Genomic DNA, 19742 nt, shown 5'->3' with positions numbered 1-19742 from the left:
AGATTAAATCAATGCTTCTGATGTCCACTGTCTGTACTGGAGTTATAGAGTTAGTAGCGATGATTTCCTCTTATATGACTGCTGTCTTTGTTGGTGAATTGCTGTCATTGTTTCCAGCCATCAGACAATATGCGTCTGTGCTGGACTATCTGTACCAGTGGATCTGTGTCTCTGCACAATCACATGCCCCTCAGTGCTGCCACTGTTTTCTCCTTTTTCTTTTATCTATTTCTATCCATGTTTCTGTCTCCCTCTCTCTGCCCCTGACTCTCATCCGTCTCTCCTCAGGACTCTCCACGTTGCCGCTCCCCCACTATACTCAGACAGTGCAACATTCAAGCCCCATTTGGTCAGAATAGCTTCATAGAGTAATTCAATAAAGCCTTGCTCTTTTTCTGTCATCTGTTTCCATGACGATACCTAAGTCAGGGCCAACAAGAGGCCATGAAAGCCTCATCATCAGCGATATTAGCTATAATAATGATGATAATGGCGCTCTCCAAATGCCATGCCTGTGATGATGATGGTAATGGCAATGATGGTCATTATGGCTGCTTTGTGGTAACCCCCACCACCACACAAACACACACACACACCACGACCAATGCACACATTTGACTCATTAATGCCGTTTAATGTCCCCTATTTATTTCACATGGACTCCCGCCCTTTATATCACGACCGTCCTGCTGCTCTGGTTTGGTTTGTGTCCTCTGTTTTGTCTGCACTTTGCGAGAAAGATGTTTGTTAAAAAAATAGCCCTCTACAGATAAACTTGACTTGTCTGACCACAAACATTTCTGCAATTAAGTCTCCGTAAAACTGTCTTAATTGACCTTCATGTTGTAGAGCTCCTTCAAACTGTTTCATTTCTCCTTGGTGGTGTGATACGCCACAACCTTGTGCCCTAACATCGCTGCATTCTTTCTGTTTATTTATTCACAATGTTAACACCCATATTGTTTTATTCTACACTGAAATATGCTGTTTTTTATGTAAATAAGGACCCTGAAAGCCACAGTTTGTATGCTGATAAATATGTAATTGAATTTGCAATCCCCCTATACAATTTTATCTCTGCAGTGGGCATCTTTAGAGTAATCTCAGACATGGGGCTGAGAATGGACAGTGTAAAAGACAAGTCTAGGTCTATATATGGTAAAGGGGTAGCTATGAATAAGCCTATTAATTATTGAAAATATGCACATCTTCATATCCTGTATGTTTCAGACCTTTGCCCTGACAGCTCAAACTGCCTCAGCTATACTGTAGCTTTACCGGAAGTAGGTTAATAAGTCATTTACTATGGCGTCATGCTTTATAGATAGGCATTAACCCATTTGTGCCTGCATCTGAGGTGTTCTCTGGGCTGCAAATGTGAAGACATTTTCAAAATACAGTAGGTCGAACCATTTGGCTGTTAAGTGAGTATTTCCTATCATACTATTTGGGCACATGGGACTTCTGTTTTTGCTGTATAGTATGATGAGAAAATGTCTGTATTTCAGAAACTACAAGGAGCGCAATCAAGTATTTAGTATCTATGAACAAATAAGTTGAATATCAAAGATATGCACACGTGCAGCGTAAAATAATATTTTATTTGGAAATATTTAACACAATGTACGCATTTTTCCTAATTTTTCAAAAATCCTGACTTTGACTATTAATAAATGTGTGATTTTTCATGTGATCTAAAAATAGATACTTTCCCAAAGTATGTCCATACCAAAATTAAAAACTTTTGACCAATCAGAACAAATGTTGTGGCATTTTTCCTTATCATACTAAATATAGTCTTTGGGCACAAATGGGTTAATAAGAACAACTTTTGGATTGCCAGGTTGTAAAATGTCATTGGTTGGTCTTTAACCTCTGCCCTAGGTGAATTTCGGATCTGGAGCCCCTCTGCCACTCTAGAGTTAGGGTTCAACCCCCCAGAGCCCTAACGCTAGTCCCGTAAACCACAACACACATCAGACATCACAATGGTTTTAAGATACAAATTAAGATTTTTATTTTCATAAATAACTGTATTTATTATAAACAATTGATCCCTGATATTGTTGGTTTAAAAGTGTTTAGTCAGTTTCACTACGATTTATACTTTTATTAACAAATAAGTGCGGCCGGGCACATGAAAAAGTGTAAGAAAGAGAGCTACAGGGGTGAAAAGTGTATTTTTTCCTTTTCTTATCTATTTGTTCATTTATAACCAGAAAATGAGGAAGGGCAGCCAACCGGCATTTTTATTTATTTATGTATGTATGCATTCATTTATTTATTTATTTATGTATGGATTTATTTATTTATGTATGTATGTATTTATTTATTTATGTATTTATTCATGTATTTATTTATGTATTTATTTATTCATTCATTTATTTATTCATTTATTTATTCATTTATTCATGTATTTTATTTTAGAGGGTGACCAGCGTCCCCCAGAAGGTGTGTCTGCCCTGCATCAGGTAAACTCCTCCAGTGCACTGTTTGACCTCTGACCTGAATGGAAAACAAAATCTATTTATTAACAGCCAATTAATACATAACTGCAGACTTGGTTTTATTCCATAAAAAAATCTTTATTGACTGAGCATCATAAGCAAAATGTCCTGCTGGAGGAGGATATACACCAGCACATAGAGTCTCCACAACCTGGCAACCCTATAGTTCTTATTATAATGGCCGATATTTAAAACAATCGATGCATGGCTTTTATACCATTTATTATTACCTAGAAATGTTCATTTTTTTCCCGCGCAAAAGCTACATTTGTGTTGATGTTGTGTCTGGGTTTGTTTAAACCAAATTATGGAGTACCTTTTCACATCTATCAATAAACTGTTCATCTGTCAAAAGTTTCAAAAGTCGCTTAAAGGGTCATTTATTTGCTGTCTTGTAATTGCTTTTCCCCCTGTTGTCCATGTATCTGTTTTATGTTTTTTTTAAATTTTTTCCCACTCACAATGTTGTTTGAAGAAGTCTTTATAGATATTTAAATCAATATCCTCCTCACAAACACTAACCACACACACACACACACACACACACACACACACACACACACACACACACACACACACACACAACACACACACACACACACACACACACACACACACACACACACACACACACACAGACACACACACACACACTTGTCTTTTTTTATATATTTACTGTATTGTTATTGTTGTTATTATATATATCTTGTCCTAAATGTTTTGTTATCACTATTATGTAGTCATATTATTTCTTTATATTAATCTTGTCCTAATTGTTTTGTTATCACTATTATGTAGTCATATTATTTATTTATATTAATCTTGTCCTAATTGTTTGTTATCACTATTATCTAGTCATATTATTTCTTTATATTAATCTTGTCCTAATTGTTTTGTTATCACTATTATGTAGTCATATTATTTATTTATATTAATCTTGTCCTAATTGTTTTGTTATCACTATTATCTAGTCATATTATTTCTTTATATTAATCTTGTCCTAATTGTTTTGTTATCACTATTATGTAGTCATATTATTTATTTATATTAATCTTGTCCTAATTGTTTTGTTATCACTATTATGTAGTCATATTATTTCTTTATATTAATCTTGTCTCTGGGTGGAGGCTCCAGTGGGTTTTTTCTCTCTTCCTGCACTGTATATTATTCATTTACGATTTGATATATTTACTGTATTGTTATTGTTGTTATTATATATATCTTGTCCTAATTGTTTTGTTATCACTATTATGTAGTCATATTATTTCTTTATATGAATCTTGTCTCTAAAGGTGAAGGCTTCAGATAAGCCCAGTGGGTTTTTACCTCTTCCTGCACTGTAAATTATTCATTTATTTATTCACTGTATTGTTATTGTTGTTATTATATATATTTTATCTTAATTGTTTTGTTATCACTATTATGTAGTCATATTATTTCTTCATATTAATCACAGATTAATTAAACAGATAAGCCTAGTGTTTGTTTTTTTTGCCTCTTCCTGCACTGTATATTATTAATTTATTTATTTTTGTTATGTTTTATAGTCTTAAATTGTGCAAAACAGATAAACAAATTACTGTAAAGCCTCACGAGCGAAAAACCCAGCAGGTCACATGATCAGTCAGCTGATCTTCATCACTTCCGCCTGACCTGCTATACTGTTTACAAATCAGCAGACAGTCTCGACACACAGCAGGATGCGATGAGGAGTCCTGCGTGATCTGAACAGGTATCTGAACCACACTAACAGCCACACGGAGAGTTATAGATAACTATGTGGTGTCACATACTTGTATATTAGTGTCTCTATGTGCGTCAGAGAGAGTTTGTCTGGCGGTGTGTCGGAGGTACAGACAGTACAGACAGGCCTCTGTGCTGCAGCGGTACTACTCTGCTAACCACAAGCAGGCTAACACACACTATTACAACCTGCTTCCTGTCATGTAGTCACATTCAGCCATCCGTGACAACTACAGCGTCTCAGTGTGCGTTTATTTAACTCGTTTAGCCTTCACTTAGCATTGTTAGCAGCTAGATTAGTTAGCTGCTACATTGATAATAATCCTCCTGGTTGGTGAAAGACGGACACTGCGTGCGTTTTAGGTCACATTATACACACATATGTCAGTGTTTGTTATGAATTATTGTGTTAAAACGGTAGAGGCTCCTCTTTATGATATATTTTGCTAGTGTTGTGTGCATTTTAAACCTATTTTCCTCCACCCTGCCTGACAGATTTAGTGATGGTGTTCAGTTAGTGCAGATAGGTTTGGTAACAGATAGCATGCCTGGCCAGTTTCACACTATTATTCACACTTACAATTACCAGTTCAGTGCTAATATGTGTGCAGGGGAAGTGTAGGGTGAATGTTACTGTAACTCCTTGTGTTCCTGCCTCAGTCAGAAGCAACTTTCACGACTACAACTGGTTCAGAAATCTGCTGCCAGGCTTCTAATGGGCATTCATAAAAGGGAGCACATTACACCAGTCCTGGCATCATTGCATTGGCTTCCTCTACTCACTTTTAAAGCACAACTTGAATACATAATGGATCTCTTAACACCCTATACGCCTGTACGTGGTCTGAGATCATCTGATCAGCTACTTCTTGCTGTTCCCAGGTCCAATTTTGTGACAAGAGGTGATCAGGCTTTTGCTGTCAGGGCTCCCAAACTCTGCAATGTAACTTCCTATAGAGATACCATCATCTAACTCTGTATCCTCTTTTAAAAAACTTTTCAAAACATATTTTTAGGATAGCCTTCCTATAAGTAGAAGGGTATACATATATGCATGTATACATCTGTTTCTGGACGCTTGTGTACATTTATACACATTTATGTATATATACTGTATATTTTTTTTACCAACTTGTCCTACCATTTTACCACTTCTATTATTATTGATATGATCTGTGATGCTCTGTTTTAGCAGATACCATATCTTTTACTTTATCTGCTTTTATTGTCTTGTGAAGCACTTTGTAACATCTGTTTTGAGAAGTGCTATATAAATACATTTATTATTATTGATGTCTGCAGGCTGTTTCAGATTAGAGGGAAAAAGCCTCTTGACTAGAGACTAAAATCAAGAGCTGTGTTGTTGCCCCTCTAGAAATGTGGTATATTGTCTCATAACCTGCATATTGTGTTGGGAGACAATAGCTGATCTTTACTATATATTTTATGTATCTGCATCGACAAGTATAGTGAGAGGAAATAGGTTGTAGGTCAGACAGGTGGTGGGGAAATTAGTGATACTTGTTGAACTTCAATCTGTTCCTGCAAGTTACTGAGTGTTCCTGCTTGTTCGTCTTGCACCACAGGTTTTCCCCAAGTGCAGTGATTCCCAACCTTTTTGGCTTGTGACTTGTTAGAATAAATGTACTTATGATCACCGGTTACAGAAGTCAGTGACTTGTGAGCAGCTCCAATGAATGATTATTTTTTTTTAGAGGCCTGAATAGGTAAAATCATCCAGTAATTCACAAGACAAAAGCTAAGATTAGAGTAAAGTCTTATCCAGTCTTATTGATTACTGTATATTACAACCTGTTAGATTAAGATTGTGACTCCTTGTGGAGGTCTAATTTTCTTTATTTTTCTTTATTTAACCAGAAAGGTCCCATTGAGATACAATATCTCTTCTAAATAATACAAGTACAAACAATATCGATTACAAGTAAGGCTGCAACTAACGATTATTTTCATTATCAATTAATCTGTCGATTATTTTCATATCAACTGATCTGTCGATTATTTTTTTAATCGATAAGTTGTTTGGTCTATAAATGTCAGAAAATGGTAAAAATGTTGATCAGTGTTTCCCAAAGTCCAAGATGACGTCCTCAAATAAGGGCTGTCAAAGTTAACCCCATAACAACGTGATAACGCAAATTAGTTTTAACGCCACTAATTTCTTTAACGGATTAACTCAACTTGTGATTTTTAGGTTGAAGCGGACTCTGTTTTAAAGCTACAGTAAAGAAATTGGTATCATATGAAACTAGAAAAACCTAAGGAATGTCCACCACCAGCTTATACAAGCTTGTCGCGAAGGAGGCTAAATAACGCTCCAAACTTACACAAAATTTTGTTGAGGAAAAGCTGTAATGGGCATTTTCAAAGGGGCCCCTTGACCTCTGAACTCAAGATATGTGAATGAAAATGGGTTCTATGGGTACCCACGAGTCTCTCCTTTACAGACATGCCCACTTTATGATATCACATGCAGTTTGGGGCAAGTCATAGTCAAGTCAGCACACTGACACACTGACAGCTGTTGTTGCCTGTTGGGCTTGAGTTCCTATTTTTTATGCTAAATGCAGTACCTGTGAGGGTTTCTGGACAATATTTGTCATTGTTTTGTGTTGTTAATTAATTTCCTATAAAAATATATATACATATATTTACATAAAGCAGCATATCTGCCCACTCACATGTTGATACGAGTATTAAATACTTGACAAATGTCCCTTTTAAGGTACATATTGAACAGTTAAAAAAATCTGTGATTAATTTAAGATTTTTCACGATTAACTATGCCCAATCATGCTATTATTCCTGATTAAATATTTTAATCGATTGACAGCCCCACCTCAAATGTCTTGTTTTGTCCACAACGCAAACATTTTCAGTTTACTGTCGTAGAGGAGTAAAGAAACCAGAAAATATTCACATTCAAGAAGCTGGAATCAGAGAATTGACAGTTTTTTCTTTAAATATGACTCAAATCTATTATCATTATATTATCATAATATAATTTAATATCATTATACAATTTAATAGTTGACAACTAATAGATTCATTGTTGCAGCACTAAAGATCACAAAACAAACATACCAAAATACAACAACAGACACAAAGCATAGAGGACTCAGAGGCTAAAAGAATCGAGGGGACTGGAACTTGTTAAAAGCAACGACATTGTGCTGTAAAAACTGATTTTAAAGTATGTTTAAACATGTCAAGAGAAGCCCCACATGTTGGGTACCGCTGCTTTAGTTTTTGTATTCAGACAAATATCTGTCAAGTTCAATCTCTTGTCGTGTATTTGGTAATGAAATCAGTCAAGACCTGGCAAGTTCACGGTGTTTTGCTAAGGTTCAGGTCCCAAGCAGCCTCTTGTGGAGAGCATGTGACTGTAAAGGCTCCTGGGCTCCTGCTGTGTGCTGCTGAAGTAGAGGCATGTGAGCTTGTTTAGCCGGACTGCTTCACTTTGACTAAACTGCTGTCTGCCGCTCCGACTGTAGCTGCCAGTGACGGCTCCTCTCATCGCCGTATTTGCAGAATCCTGTTTGAATATTCATCCTCTGAAGAGCCCGTGTACTGATTATTTTCCTGAATCTATTTTACATTAGACTGCTCTGACAATGGTTCATGGAAATGAAGACTAGTGGACTGGTTCAGCTAAAGACTAATGTTATTAGTAAATACTTAGCCTAATAGTATTTTCCAGAGCTGAAAACAAGACTGCAGCCTGTTTTCATTTCAGTGGAGCTACAGTTGTAATTCAGTCAGATGTCTCTGAATGGGAATTCTGCAGGCAAAACATTTAATACAGTTTAATCTGGGTTTAGTTTCAGAAGAGTTTAGCCTTTGTGCCTTTACTGTAGGCCAATGAGCTTAAAGCGGGCTGAAGCTTTTCTTTGTGTCAGCTCAGCTTGTTCTGAGGATCTCCTGCATGTGGTCGTCCGGCCTAATCATGAACAAAACCGGCCTCTGCGGTTTGAAGAAGAGCTGAACTCGTCTGCTTGGTGTTGAGGTGAACCTCGTTGCTGTTCAGCTGATCTGCGGCTGAAATATTCTCACGACACTAAAGAATGTGATGCTTGCCAGTGGAGGATGATGACTCAGATGCTGAAGTAGAAGTAGAAATACCACAGTCTAAAAATACTCCATTTCAAGTAAAAGTCCTGCATTCAAAATGATCCTCAAGTAAAAGTTCAGAAGTATTATCAGCAAAATGTACTTAAAGTATGAAAAGTAGAAGTACTCATTATGAACACTTTCAAAGTGGTATATTGTTAAAAAACATTCTGTTTTTATCACTATTGAAAACATGTTGGAGCATTTTAATTTCATTTAGGACTGTCAATCGATTAAAATATTGAATCGCGATTAATCGCACATTTTTTTTATCCGTTCAAAATGTACCTTAAAGGAAGATTTGTCAAGTATTTAATACTCGTATCAACATGGGAGTGGGCAAATATGCTTGCTTTACGCAAATGTATTTATATATTGATTATTGGAAATCAATTCACAACACAAAACAATGACAAATATTGTCCAGAAATCCTCACAGGTACTGCATCTAGCATAACAATTATGCTCAAATCATAACATGGCAAACTGCAGCCCAACAGGCAACAACAGCTGTCAGTGTGTCAGTGTGCTGACTTGACTATCACTTTCCCCAAACTGCATGTGATTATCATAAAGTGGGCATGTCTGTAAAGGGGAGACTCGTGGGTATCGATAGAAACAATTTTCATTCATATATCTTAAGGTCAGAGGTCAAGGGACCCCTTTGAAAATGGCCATGACAGCATTATTTAACCTCCTTTGCGACAAGCTAGTAGGACATGGTTGGTACCAATGGATTCCTAGGTTTTCTAGTTTAATATGATGTCACTATCTTCACTCTAGCTTTAAAACTGAGTCCACTATGACCTCAAAAAGTTAACTTGACATGTTAACTTTGACAACCTTAGTTGTGAGGTATTATCAGCAAAGTACTCATTATGAACACTTTCAAAGTGGTAGAACATTCTGTTTTTAGAGTAAATGTACTTTGTTGCATTCCACCACTGCTTTCAGATTGAATGTGTGTTGAAGTAAAGGGAAGTGAAATGTTTTGTAGCACACATTAGAGGATCATTGAAGGAAGAGGTTCTGAGCGAGGCTGTATGACTTGACTTTGGTGTGTTTCCAGTCAGTGTGCTTTACACAATTCAAAACCTCAGCGTTGCTCCTTTTGCTTCCATGCTTGAGGCGATAACTTTGAAAAAGAAAGTGGTTGAGAAATCTTAATGTTTGAAAGAAGACAATGTAATGGGCTACAGTTTGGATCGAGCGTCGTGGGCTGCCGTTGTAAATCCCACGAACACGTCTCCCACCTCAGAACAGATGGACGCAGTGTTATTTGTCTGTTGATTTATTTATGCATTTCATTATGTATTGATTTGATTATTTCATGAAAGATCCGTGTTTTGAATTATTGAGGTGTCTCCAGGTGCTGCGGATTAAATTATGCAGAAGCTAATTTGCCTTGATTATCATGGAGTAAAGTTAGTTTTACGTTCGACTCTGGGAGGAAGTAATGAAGGCAGCAGGAGGCTAAGAGAAGACTCGCTTCAGGCAAGACTGTGTGCTAACACGGCGAGGCCTTGAGTCTTTTACCCGCTTCATCTTTCATTCACTCACAAAAAAGACATGCCTCCTCAAAAGCACAAGGAGCAGTGAGAGATCAGAGGAGGCCTCTTTAGAAAGTTTACAATGACTTTTTTATTTTTGGGACAAAGCGCTGGATGTGTTTGCAGGCCTGTAGGGACAAATGTTCCTCAAAATATCTTTTGACACTTGTGTGCAATGCAAATTTTAGTCCGATAGTGATAATGAGAATTGATATTCTGTGCGAGGTGACTACTGTTATTTTTGTACTTGCTCAGGAGAGTTTGATAAATCTTTCATGCCACTCTTTTAAAGTAAAAACTAACACAACAGGCTATTATTGGAGATACCTATTCACAACGTTCCTCCCTATAGTTGTGGATTAGTTACGATTATTTAATGGGATGATATCCTTTTTTATGAGCGAAGGGAGAAAAAAAACAACTCTGACTTAAGGAGAGCATTAGTCTTTGAGGAGAACAGATGTTTCCTAAGAAAACAGACACATACATTATGCATATAAAATTATTTCTATTTTGATGGCGTGTGCAGCTGATTTATCGAGCGGTGTCCCATTCACATGGTTAATAGGTTTAAGAGATGCCTTTGTTGTGTTATTTCCACAATTAATAAAGCGAAGGGGAACATAATGCTCTGTGGAAGCGAGGCGTGCTATTCTGTAGGCCTGTGTATTAGGCAAACCATATTCATAAACGTGGAATAATCCCAAGCCGGATAGAGAATGGAGGGAGAATTGTTTAACCTAGATAGTGATGTCTCACAGAGAAAGTTACACTTCTCCTCATAGCTGTGATTGTTGGCGGAGAGGCGTTGGCTCAGGGTTTACCTGCCTCAAACTGTTACAATATTTGTGTTAAAATACCATTTTAAATTAAATATTCGTCGTGCTGCAGAGGTGTCCTGGTCCACACATCATATTCTACAGGCTTAAGAAAACATCTTTGTTTGGTACAAATCCCTGCAAAAATCATACTATAATCATTTTAATGTTCTTCAATCAGCTTTCGGAAACACTGATCAACATTTTTCACCATTTTCTGACATTTTATAGATCAAACAACTAATCGATTAATCGAGAAAAACAATCAACAGATTAATCAACAATGAAAACAATCGTTAGTTGCAGCCCTAGTTGGCGATTAATTTAATAGTTGACAACTAACCGATTAATTACAATATTGATTTTTAAATGAGTCCTGCCTTCAGTCCTTACCTCTCAGGCGTCATATTAGGACTGCAGCTAATGAATATTTTCATTATTGAGTAATCTGTTGATTATTTTCTTGATTTAATTGATTAATTATTTGTCTATAAAATGTCTGAAAATGGTGAAAAGTGCTCGTTATAATTTTCTAGAGTCCATGGTCAAATGTCTTGCTTTATCTGCCCAGCAGTCCAATAAAGTCCCAGAATATTTAATTAACTAGAGCTGCAACGATTAATCAATTAGTTGTCAACTATTAAATTAATCACCAACTATTTTGATAATCGATTAATCGGATTGAGTAATTTTTTTAAGAAAAAAAAAGTACAAATTCTCTGATTCCAGCTTCTTAAATGTGACTATTTTCTGGTTTCTTTACTCCTCTATGACAGTAAACTGAATATCTTTGAGTTGTGGACAAAACAAGACATTTGAGGACGTCATCTTGGACTTTGGGAAACACTGATCGACATTTTTCACCATTTTATAGACCAAACAACTAAATCAATTAATCGAGAAAAACAATCAACAGATTAATTGACAATTAAAATATCGTTAGTTGCAGCCCTACAATTTAGTATTGTGTAAGACAAAGAAAAGCATCAAATCCTGACATTTGAGATGCTCTAACCAGCAGATTAGTTTATTTATGACTTATGGACTAATCGACTAGCTCTAATGAATATTAATATTTTTTGTATATTTTATTTACCCATGTTATTGCTTTTTTATTCATGTATCAGATATGTGTAATTTAGTGATTTTATACAGTATGTTCTGACACCATACTATGCTGTACTTCGACACAAAGCATGGAGGACATTATCTGTGTATAGATGCATATTAATCAACACCAACATATAACAGAAACCTCATACCCACATCACAGCTTCGCCCTGCAGCAGACGATCTGATTACATTATTTTCATTTTCATTTCATGAGCAACAACAAATTTCTCAAATCTGTATAATAGTTCCTTAATAACTTCGGATGCACGGTTTAATACTGTCTATGTGTTATGTGAAGACCAGTCTGTTGACATCAAAACATGTAATGAATGCATTAATTTGACTTCTTAATGGCCTCATTAGCCTACTTCTTATGTTTTAATATATCACAGTGAGCATGGCGGGGCATCAGGCAGCTCAAGTGCCTCATGTTAATTTAAACCATTCTTCACTGACGACAATCAGTGTTTCATTTTATGCAGCAAAAGGTAAATAAACGGCCACTTCTGTTTGTGATCATCACAATGCAGTAAACCACAAGTGGGACCAAAGTTATTAGTTATAGTCACTGATAGCTATTAATGAGGATTTATGTCATTGTGCCTTCATTATACAGTATATCACAGTTTGATCTTCATAAATATAAAGAGAGAATTAGATATCAAAGCTTTATGCTAAAATGTAAAGTGGTGAGTTTACCCTCCACTACCTCCTTGATTCTAGAGCTACATCATGTTTAAAGGCATCACATAGTAGAAATCCACTGGATAGTTTGTACATAACATTAGTTTTCTTTTTCTTTGTTTTGTTTTTATTAGAGATACTTATGCCTTTTACAACACCAAATCATTTCTTTGCCCCTTTAAGAGCCATGTTCATCATTCATCAGGTGTTTAGTTTCATTATTGTTTCTTCTTCTTCTTGCAGAGTCATCCTTTTCTTCTGAGTCTTGGCCGAGGAGAATCACGAGGCTGTGACAGTAAGTACAGAGATTAAACAGTTCAGCTGCATTTAATGTTAGAGGCAGGGGGACTTTGGTTATTGCGGTAGATAGATTTTGCATGCAACTCTTCATGCAGAGGTCAGGGTCACCATAACACTCCTGCTCAAGAGGACTTAAGACCTGTCCGTACAAGCCCTGATCAAAGGTCAGTTTCCCCTATCAGTAGAGGTTTGTCAGTTTAGTGGGAAGCTACTGTTCTTTATCAGTTGGAGTTTTTGTATTGTTTTCTGAGTTCAAAAGTCATGCATAACATGACATAAGTTTGGTTTGTGGTTTTTGTAATCTCTAGCTGATCTGCTGGCTGTTCTGTTGCACTAAACTGTGATTTAAAGGAACAGTGTGCAGCATTTAGGGGGATCTGTTGGCAGAAATGGAATATAATATTAATAAGTATGTTTTCGTTATCTTAGAATGAACTATTTATATCTACATACAGAGCAGGTCCTCTTCAAGGAGCCGGCCGTTTCTACAGTAGTCTATAACGGACAAACCAAGCATTGGCTCTAGAGAGGGCCATTCGCGTTTTCGCTATAGTTTCACCAAAGTTCTCCTGTACGCTTGGCACACACCTCACCGCTAGATGCCGCCGAAACTTACACTCTGCACCTTTAATTCCAGTTTCTTTCTTTCTTTCTTTCTCGTTTCTCTCTGGTCTGTTACTTTCTCCAGGTCCGGCTGGGTCGCGGTCATGCAGCACCCCAATTTCGAGACCCGCCACCCGCTCCAGACAGACGAGCAGCAGGAGACGGGCTACGACCCGCTCAATAACTTCAACAAGAACCGCAGCAGTACGTCAACTCTCTCAGTAGACTAGACTTCTCTCAAACACAACCTGTGGCAAAGACATTTTAGTGTCAAAGACTCAGAACATACTGGTGTTTCTGTCGTGTTGGAACTGTTCTTAAGACACCAAGACCTTGAGGAACTCGATAGAAGAAGCCATGCTGTGATCTGGTATCAAAAGCATTTGACATTTTGAGGTTTCTGGAAGAAGAGCATTTTTCAGCAGTTGGATGGCGAGCACTCCTGTTGTGGAAACTGCTCAGAACCCTCTTATTGTCAATATAGCTATGAAGGCCATCCATCCTCTGAATGCTCTAGGTCTCTAGTTGGAGGCTGTGATTAACCTAGAGGTCACCACAGGTCATTTTATACAGTGAAATCAAGTTTTTAAAAAATGGTCTCACTACAATGAAATGGCTACTATGGGGACTAACATCATCACACATGAATACAATTGGGCTCATTGGATCCACAAGAGTCTCAGCTTTACAGTGATACCCAATTTATGCAATTCCAAGACTGTTTAGGGACCCCAGTATGCAGAAATATTCAAATACTCCATTTTAGAATAGGCGAAAATAACACATTTATACTGCATTCAAATAACTGCATGGTTTTTGCCCCAAACTGCATGTGATTATCATAAAGTGTGCATGTCTGTAAAGGGGAGACTCGTGGGTACCCATAGAACCCATTTTCATTTATATATCTTGAGATCAGAGGTCAAAGGACCCCTTTTGAAAATGGTCATACTAGTTTTTCCTCGCCAAAATTTTGGAGCGTTATTTAGCCTCCTTCCCGACAAGCTAGAATGACATGGTTGGTACCAATGGATTCCTTAGGTTTTTTCAGTTTGATATCGGTAGCTTCACTCTAGCTCTAAAACCAAGACTGCTATAGCCTCTGAAAGACAGTAAAGTCGGCCGAGGGCGCCGGCACCCTCAAAGAGTGGCAGAGGTTAATTTGGTCCTTGATGCCCCGCTCCAGATATTTCGTTCATAAAAGCACCCCAGTCAGTATTAAACCTACTTTTACACTCAGAGTAGTGATGGATACTAAAACTGGCCAGTACAAGGGCACAGCGTAGAAGAGAGAGTCACTAGAACTTGAAGTTCTAGATAGAAAGAGATGATAAAAAAAGAAATGTGGAGCTCACTGTGAAGTGTGAGTCACAGACGTGGTGAGCGACGCCCCCCAGGCTGAGGGTGTTTTTGTGTTTTTATGTTTACGTGTGTGAGAGAGAAGATGTTGGGGGCTGGCATGTTGTGGAACTGATGAATATTCATGCTGAGTGTCCCTGTGGAATGATCTACTCCTGTAACTAATGTTGATAGACAGCTCTCCGACTTGAATGCATGTTCACCTGGAGGCCAAATTAGACTTATTACCGCCAATAAAGACGAAGAGGAGTATGGTGCTTTACTCTCCGTCGCCACTTTCCCTGCTTCTGGCCCTTTTTGCTCCACTACTTGACGAGAGAAAGAATAACTGATTGGTCATTTAGAAGCAGTAAACAGGCCAGTTTCTTTGTATGGTAGTTGTCAAAGGTTATGTTTATGTTTATTAAGCTTTAAAAATGATTGATTCCTAGTTTCACTCCTTTGCACTGGTTGTTTACATCTCCCCCTTGTGGTTGTGTCTGTGTCTGCTTAAACAGGAGGATCTCTTGACAGCAGCACTTACTCACAGTCCCAGTCAACCTTCCTCTCATACAGGTGAGTGTTTCCAGTATTTTCTTGTGTAGGTGTACCATAAACTCTTGGCCCGGCTCACTGCTCCAGCCTCCTGGATGACACATTAGATGGAATACCGTGCCCAATTTGGGCTGAGAAGCTCATAAATCTCCTCGTCCTCTACCTCCTCCTCCTCCCCCTGCACAGGAAAGAATGGGACGACTTGTTCCTGAACAGTAATTACCTGGCCAGGATCCGGCAGGCAGGCATCAACGGTCGACTGAGGAGCAGCCGCTTTCGGAGCGTATGCTGGAAGGTAACTGCCAAGTGGATCAAGCAGTCCTATCCAGTTTGATTAAAGTGGCTTTGGCAATTTCCCTGCCGCATAAGAGACTGCAGTTCTGGCAGCTTGCAGACCTTCTTTGGTGGAAACAGCGGCCTAGAGTTTAGTTTTGAAAGTCTGCATGTTTATGACTTCTAAGAGCATGCGGTAACCTGTATCTGTCTGCAGTTGTACCTGGAGGCTCTTCCAGAAGACAAGACGCAGTGGATCAACAAGACCAAGGAGCTCCGGGCCCAGTATGAGAAGATCAAAGAGACGGTGAGTGCGCCTCAGCGTGGCCGTTTCCCTCAGCATGATGAGAAAACGGTTATACAGTCACCCAAAGTTGCAGAATGTTTTTGCGATAGTGGAGCATTATGGCTTAAAGGAAAAGTGTGTAACATTTCGGGGGATCTATTAGCAGAAATGAAATAATATTCTACTATGTTTTCTTTAGTGTATAATCACCTGAAACTAAGAATCGTTGTGTTTTCGTTAGCTTATAATGAGCTGTTTATATCTACATAAGGAGAGGGTCCCATGGGTGTATAAAGAGAACTGGATACAGCATTGGAGTCAAGCTCCCGTTCATTCTTATGAGAGTTGCTCAGTGGCGCATGAAGCCAAAATGGCACGACTGCCGAGTGATAAAGTACCCGGATCATCCGGCGATCTTCTGCATCCATTGGGCCCATAGAGCAGGCATAATAGCGTTTCCTTTAACCCCGCCTTGTTTTGCAAACCAAACAAGGGGTCTAGAGAGAGCCTTTCACTTTTTACGTTACCTGAAGGCCACCTTAGTTCACCGGCACGCTTGTGAAGCTGCGGTAACGTGAGACGTGAGAGTACAAAGCCGTGGTACCGCCAGCCGCCGCTTGACTCCGTTGCTCCTTAAGCAGTGTTATTATGGTAAGGATGGCCTCTGAACGAGGCGAACGGCGTTACCACGGTTTTGCACTCGGTGGCTCACGTTACCGCAGTCTTGGAAAGGGAGGAGTGAGCGAAGAGGTGTTCAGTTGGTTGCAATCTGCAACCATGTCACTAGATACCACCAATTCCTACAAACTGTACCTTTAACACATAATCTCCTTGATTATTTTTCTAGATATGGTGGTCAGAATTAATTATTTATTGTATTAAATTAATTTTATTATTCCTTATTTTGAGGAACTACTCACTGTTTCAACTACCACCAACATTTAAAACGAATAGAACGTATATGCTCCTGTAGTTGAGGAAACTCGGGTCACAATATGGACATGCATTTCTGGCAGTGCAGCCCTTTATGAATTATCTGATCACTGATCTGTGAATGGCTGTAATTGACATGTTTGTGGTGTTTTGTTTTTTTGTCACAGCACATCACTAACCCTCGCAAGGCTGCAGGCCAGCAGGACCTGGTTGTCAACAACCCGCTGTCCCAGGATGAGGGGGTGAGTGTGTGTGTGTCTGTGTGTGACTGTGTCAGTTTCATTCCCTTTTAGTCAGTTGCTTCATATTTGCATGCAAAATGTGGCCCTAATGCATTCCCTCCAGACTGTGCTGTTGCTATAATTATAGACTATTTCAGTGATTCATTAACAGATTTTTTTTTAAAGCAATTATGAAGCCATTGAATTGATTTTGGATTAGGCAATTAATAAAGTGTTTAAAAATATTCGAAAAACTAATTTAGTTTTTTTTCTCACATTCATTTTTCATCTCACAATTAATTTGCCTGCTGCTTTACCACTTATAGCCTCTGATTTGGTGATGACATGCACTCAGAAAGCCACACTGATAATAACGGAGAGTAAACAAGAGCTGTTATTGGCCATCTAGGGAAGTTCCTAGGACGTTTCCTGGAAAGGAATGAGCAATTTGGTACTAATTATAGAGAAAATAGAGGCCGTGTCCAATTGGTACACTTCCTGTTGATTAATTGAAATTAATTGCAAGTGTAGGTATTTTAGTCAGTATAGAGCAGGTTAGCTAAAAAAAAAAAAAAATTTAAAACTGTCTGCAGAAAAGGATACAATTCAATATATATGATGAGAATAAAGTTTCAAATAATGAATTAATATTTATATTTATTGACTCAACACAACTAACTAAATGCAAATAACTGTTAGAACTTGGTATGTAGCTATGAAATAGAGTGCTCCAGGGATGACGCATTTTTGTAGCCAACCAAGAAGTTGGCATCGCCCTGGGTTCCCTCGACAAACAGCCAATGGGATTTTTCCATTTGATTTTGGATTATATCGAACAAACGATGATACTTACACATTTTGTTCAGCAAGATAATCATCAAAAAATGAACACCACTTTTATGATTTTGAAGTTTCAATACAATCGGCAGAAGAAAAAAAGTTTTTTTAACAAACTACACCACGGTTTGTGTTGAGCTTGTGTTAACCACAGACCTTATTTCAGGCATCTAACTAAAAACCCATTCAAAAAACCCATTGACTTCCAGATGAGGGAACAGGAAGTGCATAAATGCTGACTCATTTCCAGGTTTTAGGACTCATTCCTGTGGCACTCTATTGTTGTGAAATTAGGGAAGTTTTAGATAAATTCCTGATATACAAAAGGCATCCGAATTACACCAAAGAGTCTGGTCTGTAATTAGCATCATTTATTAATCAATCAATTTCAGAATGGAGTTGGGTAAGTTATTGCTTTGAAAAGCTGTAGAAACAGCTCTTTAAAAAAAAAACAGGCAGTATGATCCATCTATCCTCTACTGATTGAGTTTTCCAATTACTCATGGAATGGTCACTATTTCTAATGATTGTAGAGTCACAGTGGCTCCTCTAATCTTCTGAATAATGTTCCTATTCCTATGTCTTATTTCTTCCTCTCCTGTCCAGAGCCTGTGGAACAAGTTCTTCCAAGATAAAGAGCTGAAGGGGATGATCAAACAGGACGTGTTGAGAACGTCAGTATCACCATCATTCTATTTGTTTTATTACGTTTTTTAAAATATATATATATATATATATATATACCTTAAACACCTGAAAGCTTTCTGGCGTCGACATGAAGTGAACAGCTCCATTCTGTCTTTCTATTTGCATAGTTTCCCCGAGATTCGTTACTTCCAGGACGACGACGTGAGGACCAAACTGACAGACATCCTCTTCTGTTTTGCCCGAGAAAATGAACAGTTACTGTATAAACAGGTACAATTGACACATCGTCCCAACAGCTCATTCACAGAGCTTAAATGTTAAAGTTAGACATCTTTGTTTTTTCTTAAAGGTCCTTGAAAATTGGTCCTTTTGATGTCTCTGATTGGGTTTTTTTAGTGAGCCATTGTGTCAATAATCTAGGCTTATCTGTGTGTGTGAGAGAGTGTGTGTGTGTGTGTGTGTGTGTGTGGGCGGGCTTCTCAGTGCCCAGTGAGCTCAGACAAAAGAACAAAACGCCTTTGTAACCTAATCATTATCAGCGTCTGTAACAGGTGCCAGCGAATGAATAGACAGCCAGTACAGCATCTTTTTTGCAAACTGGAAGTGACACACGGCCGGGCAGTGGCTAACAATATCTAAATTAAACCTGTCATCACAGATTAGAAACCTCGTGCATCACTATTAAAGAAAGACTGACCACAAATGAACCATCATTTCTCTCGCCGCTGCCCTTTCACGTCTTACACTCCCTTCTTCTCCGTTTGCAGGGGATGCACGAGTTGCTGGCGCCCATAGTGTTTGTGCTGCACTGTGACCATCAAGCCTTCCAGCACGCCAGCGAGACAGCCAGCCCCAGGTCAGCTCCTCATGGCCATGAAGCTTACTCTTTCACCCTTTTTAGTTGACATACACAGGTTTTTAGACCTGCTTGTGCTTTAGTCGGCATACAAAAATATTTCTGTTTAGGGAAAGATCCATTTTTCTGTTTCCATAGTGAGGAGATGAAGTGTCTGTTGAACCCAGAGTTTCTGGAGCACGACGCCTAGTGAGTACACTCCTAATATCAGACGGATACCAAAGTGTTCATATGCAGAAATTTCATTACTCTTCAAATAACTGGAATTGGTTTATATGTCTGTTTCCATCTCTCAATATGTCCCCTCTTTGTTTGTTCATCTCTCTTTCTGTCACACACACACACAAAC

At 38.3% G+C, this 19742-nt stretch overlaps 1 protein-coding gene across 4 annotated transcripts in view; it reads left to right on the top strand.

The window, feature by feature from the left end:
* Positions 1-4113: 4113 nt before the first annotated feature.
* The window catches only part of tbc1d5 (TBC1 domain family, member 5), a 29534-nt gene continuing 13905 nt past the window's right edge, over positions 4114-19742 (top strand). For all 4 annotated transcript variants that reach the window (XM_074612734.1, XM_074612731.1, XM_074612733.1 and 1 more), the window contains exons 1-11: positions 4114-4239; positions 12787-12838; positions 13532-13650; positions 15303-15360; positions 15526-15634; positions 15830-15919; positions 16999-17073; positions 18496-18563; positions 18705-18807; positions 19305-19393; positions 19532-19582. In XM_074612734.1, coding sequence (XP_074468835.1) covers positions 13551-13650; positions 15303-15360; positions 15526-15634; positions 15830-15919; positions 16999-17073; positions 18496-18563; positions 18705-18807; positions 19305-19393; positions 19532-19582 — 743 coding nt within the window. In that variant the 5' untranslated portion in view covers positions 4114-4239; positions 12787-12838; positions 13532-13550. The remainder of the gene's footprint in view (positions 4240-12786; positions 12839-13531; positions 13651-15302; positions 15361-15525; positions 15635-15829; positions 15920-16998; positions 17074-18495; positions 18564-18704; positions 18808-19304; positions 19394-19531; positions 19583-19742) is intronic.

Source organism: Sebastes fasciatus, chromosome 17, assembly GCF_043250625.1.
Source record: "Sebastes fasciatus isolate fSebFas1 chromosome 17, fSebFas1.pri, whole genome shotgun sequence".
NCBI lineage: Eukaryota > Metazoa > Chordata > Actinopteri > Perciformes > Sebastidae > Sebastes > Sebastes fasciatus.
The sequence above is the reverse complement of the archived record's forward strand: the minus strand, read 5'-3'. Positions and strand labels throughout refer to the sequence as shown.